Source organism: Coregonus clupeaformis, chromosome 26, assembly GCF_020615455.1.
Source record: "Coregonus clupeaformis isolate EN_2021a chromosome 26, ASM2061545v1, whole genome shotgun sequence".
Classification (NCBI taxonomy): domain Eukaryota; kingdom Metazoa; phylum Chordata; class Actinopteri; order Salmoniformes; family Salmonidae; genus Coregonus; species Coregonus clupeaformis.
In genome coordinates this window covers 10,740,465-10,765,905 of record NC_059217.1, presented here as the reverse complement: position 1 = coordinate 10,765,905, position 25,441 = coordinate 10,740,465, and the positions used below count along the sequence as shown (strand labels likewise).

Below are 25,441 nucleotides of genomic sequence, written 5' to 3'. Positions count from 1 at the left end.
ACAGTAGGTATGGTGTTCTTTGGATGCAACTCAGCATTCTCTGTCCTCCAAACACGACGAGTTGAGTTTTTACCAAAAAGTTATATTTTGGTTTCATCTGACCATATGACATTCTCCCAATCCTCTTCTGGATCATCCAAATGCACTCTAGCAAACTTCAGATGGGCCTGGACATGTACTGGCTTAAGCAGGGGGACACGTCTGGCACTGCAGCATTTGAGTCCCTGGCGGCGTAGTGTGTTACTGATGGTAGGCTTTGTTACTTTGGTCCCAGCTCTCTGCAGGTCATTCACTAGGTCCCCCCGTGTGGTTCTGGGATTTTTGCTCACCGTTCTTGTGATCATTTTGACCCCACGGGGTGAGATCTTGCGTGGAGCCCCAGATCGAGGGAGATTATCAGTGGTCTTGTATGTCTTCTATTTCCTAATAATTGCTCCCACAGTTGATTTCTTCTAACCAAGCTGCTTACCTATTGCAGATTCAGTCTTCCCAGCCTGGTGCAGGTCTACAATTTTGTTTCTGGTGTCCATTGACAGCTCTTTGGTCTTGGCCATAGTGGAGTTTGGAGTGTGACTGTTTGAGGTTGTGGACAGGTGTCTTTTATACTGATAACAAGTTCAAACAGGTGCCATTAATACAGGTAACGAGTGGAGGACAGAGGAGCCTCTTAAAGAAGAAGTTACAGGTCTGTGAGAGCCAGAAACCTTGCTTGTTTGTAGGTGACCAAATACTTATTTTCCACCATAATTTGCAAATAAATTCATTAAAAATCCTACAATGTGATTTTCAGGAAAAAAACATCTCAATTTGTCTGTCATAGTTGACGTGTACCTATGATGAAAATTACAGGCCTCTCTCATCTTTTTAAGTGGGAGAACTTGCACAATTGGTGGCTGACTAAATACTTTTTTCCCCCACTGTATATAAATATTTGATCAAATATTGTATTTGGCCTTTACTACTATAGCCCATAGAAACACAAAGGACAGCTAAATAATAAGTCATAAGGAATAAGGTTTTGAAGTGTCTGTCCTATATCTAGGAGATATAATAAAGATATTGTTGTTTTTTTGGACACATATTTAACCCCTTATTTTTGTTGGCACAAAACTAGCTCCATACTTCCATTCATTTGTATGGGTTACCTTCAGACGAGTCCTGTGACACTTGTGGGGGTCGTAAAGCAAAACGGAGAACACCATCGTGTTCATCGTTTCTAGCCCAAACGGTTCGGACGCTACAGACGTTTTCACGAGAAGACCGATTCGGCCACCTTCCACCGCAGATATCTCTAGCTTAAACTGATGGATTTTGATGGGGATTTGTGTTTTATGTTACTTAGATTGACACATAGGTGCGTCAATAGACTCTTAAGCAAGGTGCAAATTACGGGAGAGCCAGGGGAGGCTCAGCTCCCCTGAATGAGACATTAGCTCCCCTAAATGCATTCTCCTATTTGTTAAAAATGTACTGGTAAATATGTTTTACAATGGTAAATATGAAAATAAAAGCTTCCAAATGAATCGAACAGCCCCACCTCTACGTCATGGTTCAAACCATTTATTTATATGTGGCAGCGTTGTCCACTCAGTAGTGCTGAATGCCGGCCTCAGCTGAGCTCCTTTACATATAGATTTTCCTTTGTACTTCCTCATTTTTGCCATTTGTTTGCCACGTGTCCTTGATAAAAATAGCCTTTTTCCAATGCATTAGATTAATCCATTGATGCATCATTGTTTGCTTTGTCAGTCAGCTGTTTAGAGGCTCATTGCTTCGTTTTTTAGGTGCGCGTGGGTACTGTTGTTCTCTGTGCCATCCGTGGCCAGAAGTAGACCATTTATTTAGCTTTATTATTTTCTATCAATGTTTGTTTTCTTTCCTGGATCAGCTGATAATGGTCACCAATGTCACTAGACAACTAACCTACAGCTAGACACCAATGCGCATCCAATCCATCCAACAAGTAGGCCAGGGTTTCCTAAACTCTGTTCTCGGGAACCCAATGGGTGCACGTTTTGGTTTTTGCCCTAGCACTACATAACTGATTCAAATAATCAACTAATCATTGAGCTTTGATAATTTAAATCAGCTGTGTACTGTTAGGGCAAAAAGCAAAATGTTCACCCCGTGGGGTCCCGAGGACCGAGTTTAGGAAACCCTGAAGTAGGCCTATAAGGTGACTCCTTCAGTTAGAAGAGTTTAACGTTTGGTTAGAAGTATTCCATTTTTCAATGGCGTAGGCCTACATTATATTTGATATGTGTGCCCATGAGAACTGTTTTCACGGCGAAACACAATGAAATGTTACGTAGGCATAGTTACACTAACAGTGGATTTTCTGAAATCTCCAAGATCCATGATTCATACAGGGTTTAAGTTATATGTTCTAATGCAATTGTAAAATGCTTAACAATGAGAAATAACACTGTCATAAATGTCATTAATGTAAGGAAAGAAAGGTAGTGTTTTATGTCACATGATCTGAGAAGACTCATGAATTATGGACAACTCATGAACTAGGGTGTAAAACATGTTCTGATTCAACTCATGTATTATATTGAATGTAGGCTACCTGTTCTGCGTGTGTTCATGTGTGTAAAATTTCCTCGGCTGAGAGGGTAGACTACTGTCTGTGGTATAGGCCTAGTGGAGGGTAAACAACTAAATGCAGTGTAACCATCTTTTCACCACGATCGGTAATCAGAGTTTACCCACCTATTGTTTTACCACTACACCACTGGCTACCGGTAGGCCTATTTGAACTTCATGGTAATACATATTGTAGCCTAGTCTAGTAAGTTGACTAGGTGTGTTAGGGTGACAATCCTGTTTTTCCCGGGGCAGTTTCAACACCATTTCAGGTGTCCCGACTGTTCAGGCTACAAAAAAGTACAATTTGTCAGCAAGACGCATCGCTGAATGTCATTAGGAACACTTTTTGGTGTTTTGTAACAAATTCATCAAATGACGCGAGTATACATGCAGTTTGGATGCTGGAATTATTTTGGAGTGGACGAACATGCACAGGTAGCCTACTTTTTGAAGTGATTTGTTTGACAATCAGATGAAAATATCATGACTGGTTGTGTTCATGCCACATTAAAAGATAATTCATTCTTACCGTTTAAATGATGTCTTTATTATTAGTTCCATTTTTAAAAATTGCACGCCCCCCAAATGTCATGGTGTAATTTGCTTTCTGCTCTTAAAGATTTTAATACCTGAACATACACCCCAAATAAAGTTAGTCATGCAAAGCCAAGCTAAGATAGTAAACATTAGAGCCTGTTATTGGCATGACGTGATGCCACTGATTATTTTAGATTAGTACATTAGTGGAAACAAGGATAATACACTGTGTACAAAACATTAGGAACACCTTCCTAATATTGAGTTGCACCCTCTTTTGCCCTCAGAACAGCCTCAATTTGTCAGGGCATGGACTCTACAAGGTGTCAAAAGCATTCCACAGGGATGCTGGCCTATGTTGACTCCAATGCTTCCCACAGTTGTGTCAAGTTGGCCGGATGTCCTTTGGATGGTGGACCATTCTTGATACACACGGGAAACTGTTCTTGACACACTCAAACCGGTGTGCCTGGCACCTACTACCATACCCCGTTCAAAGGCACATCAATCTTTGGTCTTGCCCATTCACACTCTGAATGGCACACATTCACAATCCATGTCTCAATTGTCTCAAGGCTTAAAAATCCTTCTTTAACCTGTCTCCTCCCCTTCATCTACACTGATTGAAGTGGTTTTAACAAGTGACATCAATAACGGATCACAGCTTTCACCTGGTCAGTCTGTCATGGAAAGAGCAGGTGTTCCTAATGTTTTGTACACTCAGTGTATGATATTATTAGTGATTTCTCCTGGGCTTTGGTGTAAACAAGGTTATTTACCTCCATTTTCAGATTTCTGGGAAATATCGGGAATCTTCCACAGGATTCTCTGCTGCTCTGCGTTCCTGGAAGAACAGAATCAAACGTAATCTGTTACTCTTTAAAAGCCAGGAATAGGCTTAATCTGGGTTTGGGAAACTGGCTTTTTCAAACTCGCAAAATTGCCTTCTTCAGCACAGGGCTGAGCCATAGAGCCATGGGTTGTCTCCGGCAGGTGCAGCCTTCTACTTTTACTTATCAAATAAATTCAATTAAATTCAACAGAAACGCATTGTATATGGTTCGGACATACAGTATACTCCTCTGTCTTACCATGCGGCGGTGGGAAGCACGGCCTGTAGCTTGGTGACCCCTCCGTCCACGGGGATCAGGAACTGGACGTTGTTGAGCGCCACGGGTGTTGTCATGGCGTTGCCATTGTATTTGTAGTCTATTCGGAGGTCCGTGCTGGTGGGTGCACATCGCCAACTGGCTGCCAGGTTCAGGGGTGTTGAAATGAGGCCCTGCGCTGATACCTGCACACATAACAACCATAGAGATGAATCAATGACACAGACATTTGTAGGGAAACTGTGCATAATCTAGTATAAGAGTCGCTGACCTGGTACTTGAGCATGTCCACATTGTAGTAAGTGGCATGGGGTTTCTGCTCAGCCACCTTCTTTAAATGGGTCATCAGGTTTGGCATGTTCACCCAGAAGTTCTTGGAGTCAGGGTTGGGTGTTGTGGCGGTGTCACTATGTGGGCAATAATAGAAGACAATATGGATTTGATCATATTATCTAATGATTGATCCATCTAAACGTTATTCAACACAGAGACACAACAGAGTACGAGTTATATCTGTATCTACTACAGAGAGGACTACTGCGGCGCGGCGATTGCAAACAGATACTCGTGCTACACAAAAACAACTGTGATGCCTTGTATGTGTGAGAGTGCAGAATAACCTTGGAATGAGGTGGTTAGTCAAACCACTGGGATGAATTCACAGTGACTCAAGAGCCCAGTCAGAAATGGACTTGGGTGTATTGTTTTGGTACTGTATGATTTCACGTGCTCAATGTGACATGTTATAAATGCTACAGTGCCACATGATGTTGTGAGTGGTATGATGTGAGGGAAGTTACAGTGGTGTTTACCAGCATAATGTTTTGGTATAGTATGTTAAAGGTACAGTGTGATGTAATATTATGAACACTCCAGTGTATGATGTTGTGAGGGTTCCAGTATATTGAGGGGGTGTTACAGTGGGCCTTTACCAGCAGAGTAGCTGGGGGTTAGGCAGCACATGCTCCAGCCGGCTGTAGTTGGTTATGCTGAAGGTTAGCACGGCAGGGGACGGGTTATTGGCAAAGTGCCGAGTGATCCCCGCTGGAAACGACAGCACCATCTCACCTGTGATCTTCACAACACACCTTTAGACAGGGACAGGGGAGGAGGAGGTTAGAATGTCCAGAAGGGGAGAGAGTGGGACATGAAGCAGGGAGCAGGGAGATATAGAAAGGGTAAAAGAAAAAAAGACAGAGAGAAAGAGAGAAAGAGAGCGAAGGGGACAGAGATAATATAAAGGGAGGACAAAAGAGAAAGAGAGAAAGAAAGAAAGAGAGAGAGAGCAAAAGAGCAATACATACATTGACAGACATCTCTCTTATCAAGAGGTATCTGAGTGGACCTACTTGTTGGGGTCGGCTCCTTTGAAGAAGGCATTGACTGTCTCAGTAAAAGCTGCCGCCACCGGAAGGGTGTCCTGTGCCCCCATGGTGAGAGGGCTGGGGCCCCTGGAGCAGCCTGTTTAAATCAGCACACACACATGTTTAATAGCAATACAGAGAGAGAGGAGGAAGGAGAGAGAGAGAGAGAGAGAGAGAGAGAGAGAGAGAGAGAGAGAGAGAGAGAGGCAGACAGACAGATAGAGAGATAGAGAGACTCAGAGAAACAGACTGAAAATAGACCAGAGGGAGACAGTATGAGAAGCAGAAAGAGAGAGACTATCAGCATTAAACACAACCCACGTCTATAGTCCTCACAAACCAACAAAGCTACTCTTCTCTCAACCCTCTCCTAGCTGCTCCGCTACATCTCTATCCATAAGACTCCTCCCATTTCCTGTAGAACACCCTATTTCCTGTTTACTAACTATCTCAGCAGCAGTGTATGGATGAAGATGGAGAACCAAAGAGTGTGTGAGAGAACCACTGTGATTAAAACGATCAAAATGAGAACCAATACCTGTGTATGATGGGTCGGTTTGGCATCTACAGTACCAGTCAAAAGTTTGGACACACCTAATCATTCAAGGGTTTTTCTTTATTTTTACTATTTTCTACATTGTAAAATAATAGTGAAGACATCAAAACTATGAAATAACACATATGGAATCATGTAGTAACCAAAAACGTGTTCAACAAATCAAAATGTATTTTATATTTTATATTCCTCAAAGTAGCCACCCTTTGCCTTGATGACAGCTTTGCACACTCTTGGCATTCTCTCTAGCTTCACCTGTAATGATTTTCCAACAGTTTTGAAGGAGTTACCACATATACACCTCATCCCAAACCATCTCAATTGGGTTGAGGTCGGGTGATTGTGGAGGCCAGGTCATCTGATGCAGCACTCTCCTTCATGGTAAAATAGTCCTTACACACCCTGGAGGTGTGTTGGGTCATTGTCCTGTTAAAAAACAAATGATAGTCCCACTAAGCACAAACCAGATGGGATGACGTATCGCTGCAGAATGATGTGGTAACCATGCTGGTTAAGTGTGCCTTGAATTCTAAATAAATCACAGACAGTGTCACCAGCAAAGCAGCCCCACACCTCCTCCTCCATGCTTCACGGTGGGAACCACACATGCGGAGATCATCCATTCACCTACTCTGCGTCTCACAAAGACACAACGGTTGGAACCAAAAATCTCAAATTTGGACTCATCAGACCAGAGGACAGATTTCCACCGGTCTAATGTCCATTCCTCGTGTTTCTTGGCCCAAGCTAGTATCTTCTTCTTATTTGTGTCCTTTAGTAGTGGTTTCTTTGCAGCAATTTGAACATGAAGGCCTGATTCACGCAGTCTCCTCTGAACAGTTGATGTTGAGATTTGTCTGTTACTTGAACTCTGTGAAGCATTTATTTGGCCTGCAATTTCTGAGGCTGGTAACTCTAATGAACTTATCCTCTGCAGCAGAGGTAACTCTGGGTCTTCCTTTCCTGTGGCGGTCCTCATGAGAGCCAGTTTCATGATAGCGCTTGATGGTTTTTGCGACTGCACTTGAAGAAGTTCTTGACATTTTCCGGATTGACTGACCTTCATGTCTTAAAGTAATGATGGACTGTCATTTCTCTTTGCTTATTTGAGCTGTTCTTGCCATAATATGGTATTTTACTAAATAGGGCTATCTTCTGTATACCAACCCTACCTTGTCACAACACAACTGATTGGCTCAAACGCATTAAGAAGGAAATAAATTCCACAAATTAACTTTTAAGAAGATACACCTGTTAATTGAAATGCATTCCAGGTGACTACCTCATTAAGCTGGTTGAGAGAATGCCAAGAGTGTGCAAAGCTGTCATCATGGCAAAGGATGGCTACTTTGAAGAATCTCAAATATAGCATTCTGCAACGATACGCCATCCCATCTGGTTTGCGCTTATTGGGACTATCATTTGTTTTTCAACAGGACAATGACCCAAAACACACCTCCAGGCTGTGTAAGGGCTATTTGACCAAGGAGAGTGATGGAGCGCTGCATCAGATGACCTGGCCTCCACAATCACCCGACCTCAACCCAATTGAGCTGGTTTGGGATGAGTTGGACGGCAGAGTGAAGGAAAAGCAGCCAACAAGTGCTCAGCATATGTGGGAACTCCTTCAAGACTGTTGGAAAAGCTTTCCTCATGAAGCTGGTTGAGAGAATGCCAAGCTGTCATCAAGGCAAAGGGTGGCTACTTTGAATAATCTAAAATCTACTCTAATTTACACTTTTTTGGTTACTACATGATTCCATATGTGTTATTTCATAGTTTTGATGTCTTCACTATTATTCTACAATGTAGAAAATAGTAAAAGTAAAGAAAAACCATTGAATGAGTAGTTGTGTCCAATCTTTTGACTTGTACTGTCTATCATCTCATTGCCTTGCTTGTGAATTAAATATTTGATGTACTATGTAAAAGGCCAGTTTCATTGTGATTCAGAAACACTGAAACGCACTGAAAAGACAGAAAGTAAGATATATGAAAAGGAGAGAAAGAGAGAGCGAGTTCATGCATATTCCAGACATGCTGTTGATGATGAATCATTGTGACAAGATCAAAGACCAAAACCAAAACCCAAAAGAACAAAGAGAAGTGAGTCTACACAAAAAGAAGACAACACAAACAGAGATTAGTAGAGTACCTGAAGAATGAGGATCTTTAAGGAAATGACAGACTTGCGGCCACCGCATGTGAAATGAGAACGAATGACGACGCGAGGAGGAAGATGAGTGAGAAAGATGATAAGGGGGCTGCATGTAGAGAGGCTCAGGAGTTAGCTTGGAGGCAGTGAGTGTTGGGCCATGGGATGGAGGGGTGAGAGGAGGGAGGAGGAGGGGGGAGGAAAAGCTTGCACAGATGAGGCCCGTGTCGGGTCGGGTGAGTGTGCACACTACAGTTAGCTGTTGTGCAGACACAACTTACCTTCAAAGGTTAAATAAAACTTTCCTCTGTCAAACCAAACCAGGGAAGGCTGGTCATTCTCTGTGGTGGGGGGAGGGAGGAGGGAGGAGGGAGAGGAGGAAGGGAGGGAGGGTGGGTGGGTGGGTGGGTGAGAGGGGGAGGGAGAGAGAAGGACAGTAGCGTGAGTCACATGGCAGGTCTATCACAAGTCACAGTAAGGTGAGGTGGGGTACAGAGGGGCATGGCACAGCAAGCCAAAACACTGCCAGCACAGAACAGGACACCAAATGGTGTGTGTATGTCTTTGTGTAGGCTGCCTATGAGTTTTCACACTATTGTGCTGACCTGAACCGTATTGTTCTGGCTCTGATAATCTCTTTCCACATTGTCCTTTCCAGCATGGTTCCAGGCAGCAAAGGATCCATAGCCAGGTCAGATAAGCTCTGTACAGCTCGGCTCAGCTCAGTAGTGTGAAACGGGTACGTGTGTGTGGGAGGGGGCTGGACCAGATGAAATAAGGTATCTCTTGGTGGATGGTGGTGGTGGATGTCTAGGAGCATGGTGAGAACAAGCCAAGCCTGGAGAGGACTGATTGGGAATGATACCTGGCAGATCGTTCATACTGCACATACAATATTCATCTACACACTGCTATAGAAAACCTTCATTACCATTATCATTACATTAATACTTTTACATCACATGCCAATAGTAGACTGTTTTACGTATCACACCGGCCATCGTCTTTCAGAATAGATGGACTCTGGCTGTTGGACCTGATGACGTACACCAGGGGGAAGTGATGAGGGTAAAACCAGGGGTGCTGGAGGGGGTTGGTGGGCTCACTGTTTAGGTGTGACTGCTGAGGGGGTGGTGGGGACCTTGGGATGTAGTGAATGGATGGATGGAGTGGAGGTGAATGGTGAATAGTGGGCAGGTGTTCTGATGGGGGTGCATGGTTAGAGTAGTGGAGTGTAGTGTAGTGGAGAAACACCTTCCCATGGGTGGAGTGAGAGGGTGAGAGGGCAGAGGATAAGGGGAAGTCTGGTACAGGGGGAGGGAGGTGGATGGGGATCAGGGTGAGAGGTTGGGAGGTGGGCACTGGAGAGCTCTTTCACTGGCTGCCTGCCTGTCTGTCTGTGATGATCTGAGTGGTGAGGAGAGGGTGGTGCGATGAATACCAACCAATTGGAAACACTCAGGCCAATTCTCCTGCCAGACTTCAAAAGCAGCTAGGCTCTGTCTCTATCACAGAGGGAGTGAGTGTGAGTGTGTGTGAGTGCCCACAGATGCCACAGAAGCTCTTCAGACAGGCTACATTCTTTACACACAGGAACACACACATATACACACACAGCACCGCAGACTGCAGAGTAACAGCATGCTCGAAAACACAGTGCACTCCACACACAGTAACTATCACACAAAAATGGACGTTGCCGTGGTGATGTGGGCAGCAAAGCATGTACAGTCATAAAAAAACACAAAAAAGAACCTTGTAGGTGTGGGATGATGAATGGCAGATGCACGGCATTTCAGCTTTCTGAACAAATTATCATTGGGATGCTTTTCATTCAACACTGCTTTTGTGTGAGAGTGTGTGTGAGAGATGGAGAGAGCGAGGTGTTTCACCATTTATCAAAGTGAAAACGAAATCTGTGGCATACTCCAATATCTCAAATGTACTCCCCTCATATGATAGCTGCCATCATCTCTGAGATGGATTGACAAAAACAAACAGACAAACAAAGCAAGAAAATTCTCATGGATGGATGACCTATGACATCAGACAGTCATCAAAGCTTGGGTGGAACGTGGAACATTCCTCCCTCCTAGGTCCTAACCCCCTTCCTCTCAGATAACCTCCCTCCATCCATACTATACTGTACCTGCCAGGGAATCAAAGGGCCTCCCAAACATGGGCAGTTTGTCTACAAAAGCATCATCTTCTGACATCACAACAAGCGATAGCCCAAAAGAAAAAAGGACAAATGCAAAATCAAAACAAAGAAAAAACCCTGTAAGAAATAATGGTGATAGAAAAACGGACAGTGTCACAGTAGGGAGGACACGTTGTGAACGGAAACATTATGGGATGGGTGAAAAATGTGAAGAAAAAAACTCAAATAAAAAAATCTCATGGGATGAGAAGCACACAAGGCATGATCAGCATTTCAAATGTGGGCTCTCTGCTCCAAGTCTCCTTACGCTGCAAATCATATTCTCTTGTTATTTTCTACTGTCCTCCTCATAAATCTAAAGAAGATATGACGAATGCATTGTGTATCTAACAAAACAGTAAATACCCAGCAAACATTTACCACATCATGCTTCATTTAAGTGATGATTTAAAATGTCACTCTCTGGGATTAATACCATATGCGCCTTTATGACTAACTGTATTATGTTGTAATATACTGTAGGCTCTTCAGACAATAACCTTTTCCCCTAGCTGAGTGAATGGTTACAGTATATTTAACCATTCCATTACGAATTATTAGGCATGTTGTAGTCTTTAAAATCCTTACCGCATTCACAGATATACAGTGTACATTGAGTGAATACACTGAGTAAATGTAAATACATTACACTGAGTGAACACTGTAACTCAAGCATTCGCTGGAGGAGTGCATCAGGATTTATTGAGAGACAGAGTTGAGAGTCACAGAAAAACAGCAGCTGCCGATGGATGCCGCCATCTCAGCGGCAGCACAGAGATTGACCAAAGCAATCCGTCAACACAGGTAACAGCACAGGTACTGTAACAGTAGCACAGGTACAGTAGCACAGGTAGTGGTGAGAGAGATGACGGGGCACACACACCTGACACAGACACAGTGAGATCTTTACCGACGGTGGGGGTGGTGGCTGCACTCAAGGAGTTGTTGGAGGAGATAGAGGAAGTGCTCTCGGCCCGAGCCAGTGGGGCGATGGGAGGGGGGCTGGACGAATGACTGACCGGGGGGCTAAAGGGCCGGCTCTGCATTGGGACAGAGAAAAAATATAACAGATGTTTTCATGTTAGAGATCCTATTAGTGATATGATTTAATTATCAGTCATTTAATGTTCAATCGTCCTCACAGTTCAGCATCCATTTTGGGGAGGCTAAACGTGAAACAAACACTTGAAACTAACGGTCAAATATCTACTACAGGTCAATTATGGAAGTACCATAAAGTATAAAAAGGTGTTGTTTACGAGGAGGAGTGTGCTGCTTGAGGAGGTTTGAGGTTTATATTACTGTATCACGTACCGCAGTTTTTTAAAAATATAAGTAGAGTTGTTACTGTGCAAGTAGGTTGTTGTTACTGTGTATAGTAAGTCAAGTGTAAACAAAGATATCATCACGTACCACGTCCCCCATGCTAGATTTCCCAGGAGGCAGTTTGGGTCGTGAGGAAGGGCGTGGTGGAGGTGGGGGCGGGGTGGGGCTGCTGACAACAGCTGATGGAGCTGACGGTGTAGCAGGTCGAGCCGGAGAGGACGCTCCTGCATAGGGACAAGAGGACACCTGCATTAGGAGAACATTATGACATCACTGTCCAGAGAAATAGAAAATCACGATCTGGGGAGATCCTAGAACATCAAAACAAAACTGACCAGGCAGTCTCTCTAGATACAGGGGTGTCAAACTCATTCCATGGAGGGCCTAATGTCTGCAGGTTTTTGTTTTTTCCTTTCAATTAAGACCTAGACAACCAGGTGAGGGGAGTTCTTTACTAATTAGTGACCTTAATTCATCAATCAAGTACAAGGGAGGAGAGAAAACCCACAGACACTCGGCCCTCCGTGGAATGAGTTTGACACGTGGTCTAGAACATCTAGTTCATTCTGGAATAATGATTGGGTAACCTGGTTTCCTGTTTACGGAACATTATGTTTGATTGAATTTCCATTGAGCTAAATTGAATTGGATAGAATGACAGTGAGACAACACACACCAGTCCATCATGGCTACTTGTTTTACTATCTATTAGGAAGGTTTTGGGAGTGAGTAGTGCAGGGGTGTCAAACATACGGCCCAGGGGGTCCAATCCGGCCCGCAAGTGGTTTGAGTAAAAAAAAATAATAATAATTATAATAAATTAATTAATTAATTAATAAATAAATAAAAAAAAAATATATATATATATATATATATATATATATATATATATATATATAGATACTTTAAAATGACTCAAACCAAACTGAAACTGAAACTGTGCAGAAATGATAATGGACCTGTATTCATAAAATGTCTTGACTGTCCAGCTTGCTAATAATCACTAGACAGTAAAGGAGCATCGGAAATTCTAAAAACTATGGATAGGAGGACAATGTTTTGCTAATTTTGACGGCAAGGAATTATAACAAATGATCAGTGAGGCCCTCTGGACCTCGTTTAAGACCAAACGCACCCCCCAGGGCAACATGTGTTCCACACCCCTGCAGTAGTGGGTAATAAGATTTAAAAACACTCTGAACTCAGTCAGTCACTTTATTGTTTATCTTGAGGGACGATTTTCCCACAGGGGGACAAAATATTCAGAGCCAGAATACCCACTCATCCCGGCATTCCAAAGTGCTGTGTCAGCGGGATCTATCCAAGCAGTGTTTCCAGTCCTGAATCCGGGTGTCCCGTTCCAGTTGTGTTAAGCTAAACTAACTAACGCCCCTCATCCTCATCGTGGTCACGTACACTACGCACATCTCTTTTTAGTCTACAACGGAACAACACTACATAACGACCGCCATAATTGTAAAGCAAGAGTGTGTGTGGTGTGTCACTTTACATAGACGGAAACAGGGAACAATGGCTTCATTGGTTTAGGGATCTTAACCCACTTCTTTCTGATAACACACATCCACACACACAGCCACAATGTGATCAATTCTATTTTGCAAGATGAAATGTAGGTCTGAACAAGAGCAGGGTTTGTGTACAGTACCTTCTCAGCTCATATTCTGTATTAATGTAAGGATTGTGATCAGCCCTGATATGGGAATCAGTCAGCATTAATCTAACCATTAAACAGCGTAATGAATATAATGATCCTACTCACAGTTGATTTCAATGAGCCGCTCCAGTCAAACAGCAAGCCAACTAAACCTAATCACTGCCTTAAATAGATGGTCATTATGTTCCTAGTTTTTATTATCCAACCTTTATTTATACAGGTAAGTCAATTAAGAACATACTATTTTACACTGACAACCTATCAAGTATGTGCTTACACTAGCTGACTGCATGATACATCAGCACAACGCTACGGACTGAGACTGATGCTGACAGTGGTCAGGTGGATTGTGCTGTTATGGATGGGGGGTGTTGTGTAAGATGAGTTAGAACTGCAGGGGTACTCACCACTACTACCCATGCCCCCTGTCGTGGGTCCTGGCGAGGACACCACTGCCCTGTACGTAGGGGGTGGAGGAGGGGGAGGCGCAACACGGGAAACCTGCCCAACATCTTTGGGTGACACAGTGGTGGCGGTTTCACTGAGGTCCTCTTTCGGCGGGGCAGGTGGGACAGACAGAGCAGCTGCTTCAGGACCCTTCCGTTCCTCCAAGGCCAAGACGAGGGGCGGGGGGATGGTGCGTGAGGGTGCTTCCACAGGGGCAGGGGGGATGGTGGGGGAGACAGATGTGCTTGCTTTGGGAGAAGAGGGGACTGCAGAGGAGACAGGGGCAACGCTGGGGGGTGAGGTGACAGGGGGAACAGGGACAATGCTGGAGGTTAAGTCGAGCGTGGGGACAACAGTGGGTGTGGGAGTGGGGGGTGGTGTAGGGTCCTTTGGTGGAAGTGGTGTGGGTGGGGGGTGGGGGTGTAGGGTCTTTAGGTGAGGGTGGGACTGTGGGTAGGTAGGGCGCTGGTTCCTCTGTAGGGGGTGGGGAGGTGGGTAAGGGAGAGACAGATTCTTCCTGTGGGGGAGGGGAGGTGGGGAGAGGGGAGAGAGAGGGGGCAGGGACAGGGTCATCCAGAGGGAGAGGGGAGGTGGGTACAGGAGGGGCAGGGGGATCTTCTGGAGGGGGTGGGGACGTTGGCAGAGGCGGGGCTGGGTCCTTTGGAGGGGGTGGTGTTTCAGAGGCTGCTGATTCCTCGCTGAAGCAGACCCACTTGTCGGCAGACTCCTCGCCAAAGGCAGGGGGTTCCGCTGGGCCGAAAATGTTGTCGAGGTTTGGGATGGAGGTCTTCCTCCCTGAGCCTTCTGCCTTTATTGACAAACCTGACAGTCACGTGCACGGAGAGAGGAGCAGAGCAGTTAGTATGAGAATGAGTAAGAGAGAGAGAGAGAGAGAGAGAGAGAGAGAGAGCGAGAGACAGCAAATGCAAGAAATAGAAAGTGAGATTGAGAAAAAGGTAGAGGGAAGGAGAGAGGGAAGGGGTCAAGAGGGGTCGAGTGATGAGGGGTCTTACCGGCAGCATCTGCAGAGGGGGAGCCAGTTAGAGGGGGGGAGGTTGAGACATTCTTGGGCGGAAGCAGGGGCGGAGCTGCAATGATATCAGTGCATCCGTGAACAGCCTGTCACTATAAAGGGTGGCGCCATCTAGAGGCACCTGGGGTTAGTGCATGGCTGCGCCACACCAGCTCAGGACAGGACAGGTAGGGAACTACCATACAGCCCCATGCCATACATTACATACACCACCATGCATATGGCCCATAATCCATGGCAGATGCAGGGGGGAAGAGGAGGAAGAGGCAATTGAATCATGATGCTCAACATTAGTATGGATTTAATTATTTCTCTAACTAATGACGGATGAAATGAGCGGGTTAGTACGGGCTGCGGAGGAAGAGGAAGAGTTAATGGAGCACTCGTTCACAGACTCTCTCCCTCTGTTTATCCGTCCAGATCGCTCGTTAGTTTCAGTCATGAGGGTGAGGTGGTTTATGAGGTGTTGATGGTTCCGTGCAGTCATTTCAGAGTCATTCCAGGAAGTGCAAACACAAATGGAAAACTTACTGCCTGTAGGGAAGGGTCTCGTGAAAGAGAAGTCTGGGCTCAGTGACTCAGACTCAGGTAGAGGAGCACCCCACACGTCACACACCACTGTCTCAGATATACCCACTATGTTCAGAACAGACAGGGGACATAACATAGTGGGGGCGTCAGTTTAATAAGCTAAAAAGATATACCTCAGGGTAACTGTATGTTAAAATAGGCATGTTAGCATCTAGAATAAAGACATGAATTGAATCTGAATTCTTGGACCTAGATTACCATTAGCCTAAACCTGTCATGTCTATAACCAACCAATTACTGCGCAAAAAAAGACACCAAGAAGTAAGGAGGTAATATCAGTTCTATTAGCTATAGCTGTGGAGAATATCTCCTACTACTGAAGCAACATCTTATACAAGCTCATCTGTTATTTATAAATAGAGAATAGCAACCCTATCAGTTTCACAGAATCATGTACTTTATATAACCACACCATTGAGAAAGAGGGATATCAGCAGGGACTAACAGCCTCACAGAGAAACTTCTATCTCTGAATGGTGTGTTAAAAAAGCAAAGGCTGCTGTATCTGTATGTAGTGACATTAGCTATGCTTCGGCAGGTAGTTACATAACAAGCTAAGAGCTTTCCAGTCAGAGCCTGCAGAGCTAAATCCACCAGCATAGAACCCTGACTGAGAGCGGTGAGGGTGGATCCACACGACAACAAACCAACCACGGTGGAATCTAATTTGACTTCATAGTGCCTCTGAGCTCTGATCCCTAGCGTGTTTGTGAGAGTTTTAGTGCCCAAGACATAGTGGCAGTGTGTGCAGCTGACAGGGAGGAGGGATAGTGTCTTTAGAGGTGGCCGAAAGGCAGTGTAGGGAATAGGAAGCATCCATCTTGTTGGTGCTATGCATCTGCAGTGTGTCTTCAGTGTCACAGTGATCCACAACAAGCCATTGTCGTTATACACATCTCGATCACAGCAAAACAAGGTAGAGATGGACACATGCACGCACACACACACACGCTAGCGATTAGCGATTAGCGCTTTTTGAGGTCAGTTCGAGTTTCACAAAACAAAATAACGGTTTTTGATTTCAGGTTCTTTTTTATTATATATATTTTTTACATTAAATAATTACCTTAAAATGATTTTAGAACGTTTTAATTGAAATTCCAAAGCCAAATATTGACAAAAAACATTGAAAACAATCCATTGTCTTATTACTTTATTGGATGACTTTATTTAATTTAATTCCTTAGTCATCATCTCATCTCTGCTCAGGCATTAGCAGCCAGCCAGCCAGACAACCATCTAATGTTGGGCACGTTCTTCTGCCCAGGTGTTGCTGATGCATGCCAGATCTTACAACGCCTGGATAGGTATTTTACATATCAGCTAACCACATCATACAGTATGTTACAGCAATCTGGTGCCCGACGGAACAGTCGATGACATGTCACGCAACCATTGGTTGATGCATGCAAAGTCTGAGCAGGGAACGCGACCGTAATCTCTGTGCTCCCTAACGAGTCATCCTGTTTAGCTAGACTAGTAGCTAGCTAGATGGCTAGCTAGTAGCTTCTTATGCTGCAGAGCTGTCTGACGAAATTACCATTTTAGTAGATAGGGCATACTTTCAAGACTGCTAATTACCTATCAACTATCAATTGTGTAGAGCTACCTCACAAACTGTCTCTATCCCTCTCGTCGTTGTGTTGTGTACATTCCTCTCTCATGAGTCTGTCCGGGGTCTGGATAAACAGGAAAGGCAGTGGATTATGGGCATTGTAGGCAATTAGCATGTTTTCTGCGCTGAACTAGGTTGAATATTTTCCTGTTGAAAACTACAAATTCCTGTAGCATCTGATCTGATTTCTCTCGTGCTTGCTTTGATTTCTTTCTACAGAAACGGTGCGAAAATGTCGAAAATGTTGGTTAATCGCTCAGCACTGACACACACACACACACACACCAATCAAACATCAAAGAAAACCAGGTGACAGCCAGATGTGGGACAGAGTTGTACCTTCAGTTTTCTGCTCTCCGAAGGCTGTCTCCAGCGGAGGCCCAAATAAGGCTGTAGCATCCTCTGGTACTGAGACTGCTTTCTTCTCTAGTACTGGTACTGCTGGGGCTCTCTTACTTCTGGGAGGGAGATATAATAGGGACAGACAGACAGACAGGGTTAGTAGGCTGTAGCATTCTCTGGTACTGGCTTTCTTACTGCTGAGGGATGGAGATAAGACAGGGATAGACAGGGACAGCAGGATGAGTCAGATGATCAGTCTACCACAGAAACTAAGACAGACTTCAGTCACCTCACTCAGCACACTACAACAGGAGATGCATTCATGTCATAAGGGAAGGAAGGGGCTGTATCAGCCTTCGACTTAACGTTACTAAATCAGTGATTGTTGATTGTCATCAGCGACTGAAAGTCATCAGAGGTTAATGTAAAACTATAGATGTACAGACCAGTGCATGACTACAGAGCCACAACACCTGGGGTGAGTCTGTGACAGGTCAGTGGGCAACAGACAGAGACGTACCTGGGGACTTGTAGCACCGGGGCTGCTAATGTGGGGACCTCAATGGGTGCAGGACGTCTTGGCCGAGCTACCTGTATCTCTTCACCTGAGGAGAGATTCATTCACAGTCGTTCACCTCAACTGACTCATCATACACACTAAAACACATTGAAACTAATCAATGACTTGGCTTTTCAACTGAAGCATTTAGCTTTAAACAACAAAACAAGAGGAGACATCTTAGATACTTACTAGAGTCCTTTGTCATCAACCCCTATAATAAAAACACATACATTTGAAAAAATACAAAAAAACATATCACACATTACATTTCACACTCAAATGACTCATATGGAAATATTAAAGGGTTTTAAAATCCATGAGTCACACCGTGTTAATGTACACATTACATACAGTATTTCCAGGAGGGTGCCTGTCCACTAGCGAAGGTCAGAAAATGGTCTCTATAGCCTTAGAATGAGCTAATCGGATGAGACCATTGGCTAGGCTGATTTAGCAACCGTCGCAACAGGGAAGTAGATGACTAATAATAGGCCTGTTCTCTCTACCTCACACAGAAATACTGTGGAACAATCTAGGAGCTAGTGGCCTTAGGACATAAGAGATGATATTGTGTTGAGATGCACTGTCTGAATCGTGAGTGGATTATAAAACATTATATTTCTGGAAAAGGTATAATTACTGCAGAGTGAAATAAAAATGCAGTTATGTAGATTAATACAAATAATATATACTTTACAATGACCATTAGGATATATAGACAAGCTAATATACACAGAGTGTACAAAACATTAAGAACACCTGGCTAATATTGAATTGCACCCCCTGCTTTCGTCGAGCATGGACTCTACAGGGTGTCGAAAGCATTCCACAGGGATGCTGGCCCATGTTGACTCCAATTTCCCACAGTTGTGTCATGTTGGCTGGATGTCCTTTGGGTGGTGGACAATTCTTGATACACACGAGAAACTGTTGAGCGTGAAAAACCCAACAGCATTGCAGTTCTTGACACAAACCGGTGCGCCTGGCCTACTGTACTACTACCATGTACTACCATAGCCCGTTCAAAGACACTTCTAATCTTTTGTCTTGCCAATTCACCCTCTGAATGGCACACATACACAATCCATGTCTCAGTTATCTTATGTCTTAAAAATCCTTCTTTACCCGTTCTCCTCCCTTCATCTACACTGACTGAAGTGGATTTAATCAATAAGGGATCATAGCTTTCACCTGGATTCACCTGGTCAGTCTACAGTGCCTTGCAAAAGTATTCATTCCCCTTGGCGTTGTTCCTATTTTGTTGCATTACAACCTGTAATTTAAATTGATTTTTATTTGGATTTCATGTAATTGGAGAAGTGAAATGAAAAAAAGATTGCTGTACACCAGCGGAACCCATCCAACTTGAAGGAGCTGGAGCAGTTTTGCCTTGAAGAATGGTCAAAAATCCAAGTGGCTAGATGTGCCAAGCTTATAGAGACATACCCCAAGAGACTTGCAGCTGTAATTGCTGCAAAAGGTGGCTCTACAAAGTATTGACTTTGGGGAGGTGAATAGTTATGCACGCTCAAGTTTTCTGTTTTTTTGTCATATTTCTTGTTTGTTTCACAAAAAATATTTTGCATCTTCAAAGTGGTAGGCATGTTGTGTAAATCAAATGATACAAACCCCCAAAAAATCAATTTTAATTCCAGGTTGTAAGGCAATAAAATAGGAAAAATGCCAAGGATGGTGAATACTTTCACAAGCCACTGTATGTCATGGAAAGAGCAGGTGTTCATAATGTTCTGTGCACTCAGTGTATAGTGTGAGTTCAGTGGGCACAGAAAGCTGTCAGAGACAGATCGAAAGAGTAGGTATTTAAAGCCTCATGTAAGCCCAAGACATTATACACCCTACACAAAATTGAGAGGGACAGATATAGAATACAGATGAGACCATATAATGAGAGAGAGAGATACAGAAACATGGAGAGAGAGACAGAGAGAAACCCAGAGGTAAAGAGAGAGATAGAGAGAAAAGGAGAGAAAGAGAGAGCAGGGAGAGAGAAAGAAAGAGAGAGACCAAGACAAAGAGTGCTGCTTTTTAGTGAGAATACAGTGCATGAAATAACTCTCAATGAGACACGATAAGAAGGAAAACAGAGGGAGAAGGAAGGAGGGACAGTGCGAGATGGAAGGAGAGAGAGAGAGAGAGAGAGAGGGAGAGAGCAGCAGAGGATTCACTAGAAGGTGGGGCTGAAATGAGAGATCAAAGGGTCCAGCTGTCGACAGATGGGGTGAATCTCAAACGTCCTTTCTCAATTTCTTGCGTCGTCTCTTCCCTTCTTCTACCCACCTCCTTAATATATCAGAAGGAAGCAAGAAGGAGGCGAAGACAGAGGATACGAGGAATCAAGGAAAGACTATTCAGATTCCCCCAGGGACTTAAAAGCCTAGTACAACAGGGAGCCATATTTTCCAGATCTGTTTCAACTGTTAACTCCACCTCAACCCTCTCCCCTCCACTCCTCCAGCAGGCTACAGGAAGCAGAGGGAGAAAAAGCGTTTGTAATTCACCCCAGGCCCCAGGGACAGACACGGAATGGAGGGACACTTACCGGGCTACGTCTCTATGACCAGCAAAAAGGAAGAGAGAAGAGATACCTGGTCAGAGAGTGATGAATCAGTAAAGCACACATCTCCAACATAATACAGTTACATTCACAACACAACCAGAGTCATCCCCATTAATGGCTGTAATGGAAATTCAGTTTAGTCATCCCGCACCAGAGAGATAGAGTGGGGTAAAGAAAGGTACAGTACAGTAGTATACTGTCATAGTGATGTCACTACGAGAGAACAATGAGCCAGATACTTCACAGGATGTATAAATCTGAAGCATCCATTTAGAACTTCTTCTCACCACCAAATATGGTGATGAGAGGAAGTCCAGTGGCAGGAAGTGGGAGAAGTTAGAGCTAGATTAAACTTGGCCAACATTCTGCACATTTTCTCAGCGATGGAACACTCGATCTCAATACCGTTTTCTGCTCCCAAAACTATAATCTGTTACGAACACTAAGTTTTGTAGACTTAAACGTTTCTAAAAGTTTTTAAAAAATATATTGTTTAGAAGGAGTGCAATGGTGAACTGAGTTATTGTACACGCGCACTTCACAGAGTAGTTGTTCCTTAACAGAAATATGCAAATACATGCTAGAACACGGCAATAGGATCTCGCTAGCTCGTGCTTGGCTCTACCCACATCCTTGGTTGTTCTGCCCACTACGCTTAATTTGCTCCGGTTGGAAACGACACCATGTGGTCTATCTTGAGTTAATTATAAAAATGTTGGTATAGCGGCTCCGGCACTCAGCTACTTCCTGGTGGACGGGGCATTGAGGCAGCAAAATTGTGTGATTGGAGCAATGACAGGTCAAGCGGAGCACTGCAACATTTCTATAGGCCTGTGGTGCCATTATTAGCCGTGCCAGTAAGAACTGTTCAAATATTCAGTGATTTCTGACTGGTGACTGACTAATGGCAGTAGGCTTTTAAGAGTATTAAGAGTGCATGATCCACACCCTTAATGTGCTTTAAAATAGATCAACCACATTGTCTCACATCTGGTCTGTCTGATAACTCGCAAACACATGGGATAGCTAAAAATAAGTTTGGCTAATATATGCTGTCCTAACATTCGAAAAGGTTACCAAGGTGACATTGTCAACTGAACCCCCTTTAAATCCTCAAAAGTGTCAGAGTTTATCTTACCAAAAACTATAAACCTGTAGCTAATATTGGGTATTCTTCACTAGCTAAGGTGTTTTGTGGTGGTAGAATCGGTATTTATGAAATTTGAAATGTGCACGAAAATTAGCTAGCTAGCACATTAGCTAGCTAGTGTCTGCTTGCTGGCTGAATCAGTTTCAAATAAATCCATATGAAACTAAAGGCAGGGATAATTTAACACACTCAACACTGAATATTCCCGCTAGCTAGCGCAGTGAAGTTCTAGCTAATGCACAAATTAGTCTTCATGACATCTGTTCTGGCGTGATTAGTGCGCAGAGTTCTACAGCACAGCTGACTGCTCTGTGTGGCGTTATCGCGTTTGCAAAATGTTCCAAAGTAGCGAGGCACAGTGCCAGCTGTGAACAGTTCCATAACTTTGGTGCTGTGCAATTCATCTGGCAAACTAGCTACCGTATGGCCACTCAAACAAGCTTGCACTAGACTGCTAGCGGGAGTAAGTTTGCTCTGCTGATCGAGCATGGTTTGCGGTAGTAGCCAGTGTGTCATAGCTACCGAGAGCGGAGTGATTTTCAGAATTAGGGATGAGTTCCACAGATCGGTTGAGGGACGAGCTTCGCATAGAAGTGATGCCATCTGACGTGAGACCAAATGGGCTGGCGACTGACTGATCTACAAATCACCTTGCATCAAAAATAACTATTCATTATTATTTGTAGATCAGTCAGTCAGTCACAATTTACCCATTTGATGCTTTTGAACATGTATATTGAGATCAAACATGCATCATGGAGTAGAAAGCAGAGAGCTGAGAAGGGCTTAAGAGGAGCACGGATGACTCATTCACACGCGCGAGTGAGTAAGCGCGATGATTCATCCGTGGGTGTGTGACCATGCATGGGTGTGTATGTCAATATGTTGAGAGAGAAATCACAGTCACCCACAGCCCATAATGACTGATCCAATTGGCCCTGTCCTCTCTACTCTTCTGTGGACCTGCTGTGGCTTCATTCAGCTGTATCCTTTTCCCCTCTCCTCCTCTCTCTCATCTCCCTCTGCATTATTTTCTGCCCTTCCCCACCTCCATTTCCTTTGTAATTCTTCCCATCATTCTGCTCCTGTGGAATGCAACTGACTGACTGCTACAGCCTCAATTAAATCAGATTCAGGGGACCTTACTCAGAGGAAATAAAATAAAAAGCATATACTCATATACACACACGAGCACACATAATCTGCTGAGCTGTTGTGCATGGATATTATGAGAGAAAGCAGCCAGATTTCCATCTTAGCGAATGTCACTATAAAGCAGCTGTCTTCGTGCTGGTACTGTGGTAGTCTCACCATTGGTTCTCATTCAGAGCAACCTGTTCTCCACAAATCCTGGTTCACCGGTACACCTGAGTGTGTTGTATTGCTATTGCATATTTCTCTCACTCTATTACAAAGGACCCAATGGACACCCACCAGACATTCAATATGGTCCTTAGAGAGAAACGTCAGTATGCTGAATCACAAACAGAAAGGGAGAAAACTGACATGCAAGTGTGCAATTCATGCTAACAGGGAGACAGAGAGACAGAGAACGACATGCCAAGAACAGGCTTACCGGACTACTCCTCTACAGAAGTTAGCATCATAAGAGAGAGGAAGATAAATATAGAAAAAGAGGGAGGTAGAGGGGAAGAAAGGTAGAGACGGACAGAGGGAGGGGGCAGAACATAGAGACAGCGGAGGGGGCAGAACAGAGAGACAGCGGAGGGGGCAGAACAGAGAGACAGAGGGAGGGGGCAGAACAGAGAGACAGCGGAGGGGGCAGAACAGAGAGACAGCGGAGGGGGCAGAACAGAGAGACAGAGGGAGGGGGCAGAACAGAGAGACAGCGGAGGGGGCAGAACAGAGAGACAGCGGAGGGGGCAGAACAGAGAGACAGAGGGAGGGGGCAGAACAGAGAGACAGAGGGAGGGGGCAGAACAGAGAGACAGCGGAGGGGGCAGAACAGAGAGACAGCGGAGGGGGCAGAACAGAGAGACAGAGGGAGGGGGCAGAACAGAGAGACAGCGGAGGGGGCAGAACAGAGAGACAGCGGAGGGGGCAGAACAGAGAGACAGAGGGAGGGGGCAGAACAGAGAGACAGAGGGAGGGGGCAGAACAGAGAGACAGAGGAGGGGGCAGAACAGGGAGACAGAGGGAGGGGGCAGAACAGAGAGACAGAGGAGGGGAGAAAGGGGGTAGAGGGGATACCATGTTAGGGTAGATAATCCACAATTACTGTATACACAAAGCTATGATAGCAGGAATTATGGAGGTGAATGTAGACTGACCAAACAAACACACATCATGTCAATAGTTTTCTACTCTCATTTACGTAAGCTCCACGGAGAGAGCATAAGTATCCACTATCTACCAATCTGTCTATCCATTTCACTTTCCACACCCATTCATTCATCCATCTACAGTATATTGATAAGCGACTTTGATCTGATGAGTGACTGGATGTTTAATCAATAGTGATAGTTGTTGAGTACAAGGGAAACTCTAGTGATACATCTATTGCACTGTGGACAGAAATGCCCATGGGAGGTTAATCTGCTCTCACACATACTGTCTTCCTCTGTCTCTCTTTCTGTATTCTCAACAGCCATCACGCTCCAAGAACGACACATTTAACTTTAATACAGAGAGATCGAGGTCAAGGGAGAGAAAGAGGAAGGGAGAACGACAGGCGAAGGGAGAAGGAGAGAAAGAGAATGCAGGAGAGATAGAATGAGGGAGCAAGAGAAAGCCAGGGAAAGAAATGTGGAAAGAACCTCGTTGTTCGATTTAGCCTGTTAACCTTTGCTCCCTATCCCAGCTCTCCTTAGCCAATGTCCTGGTAACCGTTGCCAGGGCTACCTGGGTAAGCACACAGTTGCAATGGAGAGCGACTCATGTTTAATTCATGACTGAGGTAAAAGGCAGAAGTTCCAGCACTCTGGACAGACTGGAGAGGTTTTACTAAATGGAGGAGATGCTAATTGGAATAGACATAATCTGGAGAGTATAGGACAGAGCTGGCACTGCTTTCTATTCAGACGTGGGCGTTAGAACCGTTGCTTGGGAATACATCTCTATATTAAAGGACTTGAAAGACCTGGGGTTAAATCCTTCTACATTGAAGGTCTCTCCTAGACCTGGTCAATCACTATACATTCATTTGGGATTTAATCACATGGTTGTTATAATCTCAAACCCCATGGCACGTAGTCTCCAACCCTTTCTGTCCCCTAACCTAGTACACTGACAGACCTTTCTGGAACAAGGTTTTGACAATGGGTTTTAGGTGATTACTTGACCTACAGTAAGGAGGACATAATACAATTCTCTATGACTGACTGGCCACCCTCAGAAGCACACAGCTAATGTCTGCTATTCCCTGATCTATATTGTACAATTCCTCTACACACAGAGAGAGCCAGGTACACCTTAAAACAACCAAACACCTGCTCACTGCTCAAGGTTAGTGAGCTAACGGCTAGCTGGCGGCTCTACAGCCAGTGGATGGATTAATTATTGAGTCTGTAAGGTTCTCGTATGACCAGAGACTGTCCTCACGTACGTACAGCATACATCAGTGCCTCACTGTGAATACCCACTTTCCAG

The 25,441-nt window shown here is 44.3% G+C and overlaps 1 protein-coding gene across 1 annotated transcript in view; it reads right to left on the bottom strand.

The window, feature by feature from the left end:
* LOC121540455 (SH3-containing GRB2-like protein 3-interacting protein 1) overlaps positions 1–25,441 on the bottom strand; it is a 143,748-nt gene that overhangs the window by 6,555 nt on the left and 111,752 nt on the right. The window contains 17 exon segments of the mRNA XM_041849332.2: positions 3,909–3,973; positions 4,221–4,423; positions 4,510–4,645; positions 5,171–5,326; positions 5,588–5,699; positions 8,595–8,654; positions 11,397–11,553; positions 11,927–12,063; positions 13,922–14,338; positions 14,340–14,783; positions 14,975–15,049; positions 15,526–15,630; positions 17,540–17,658; positions 18,063–18,147; positions 18,294–18,315; positions 20,665–20,676; positions 23,409–23,420. Coding sequence (XP_041705266.2) covers positions 3,909–3,973; positions 4,221–4,423; positions 4,510–4,645; positions 5,171–5,326; positions 5,588–5,699; positions 8,595–8,654; positions 11,397–11,553; positions 11,927–12,063; positions 13,922–14,338; positions 14,340–14,783; positions 14,975–15,049; positions 15,526–15,630; positions 17,540–17,658; positions 18,063–18,147; positions 18,294–18,315; positions 20,665–20,676; positions 23,409–23,420 — 2,317 coding nt within the window.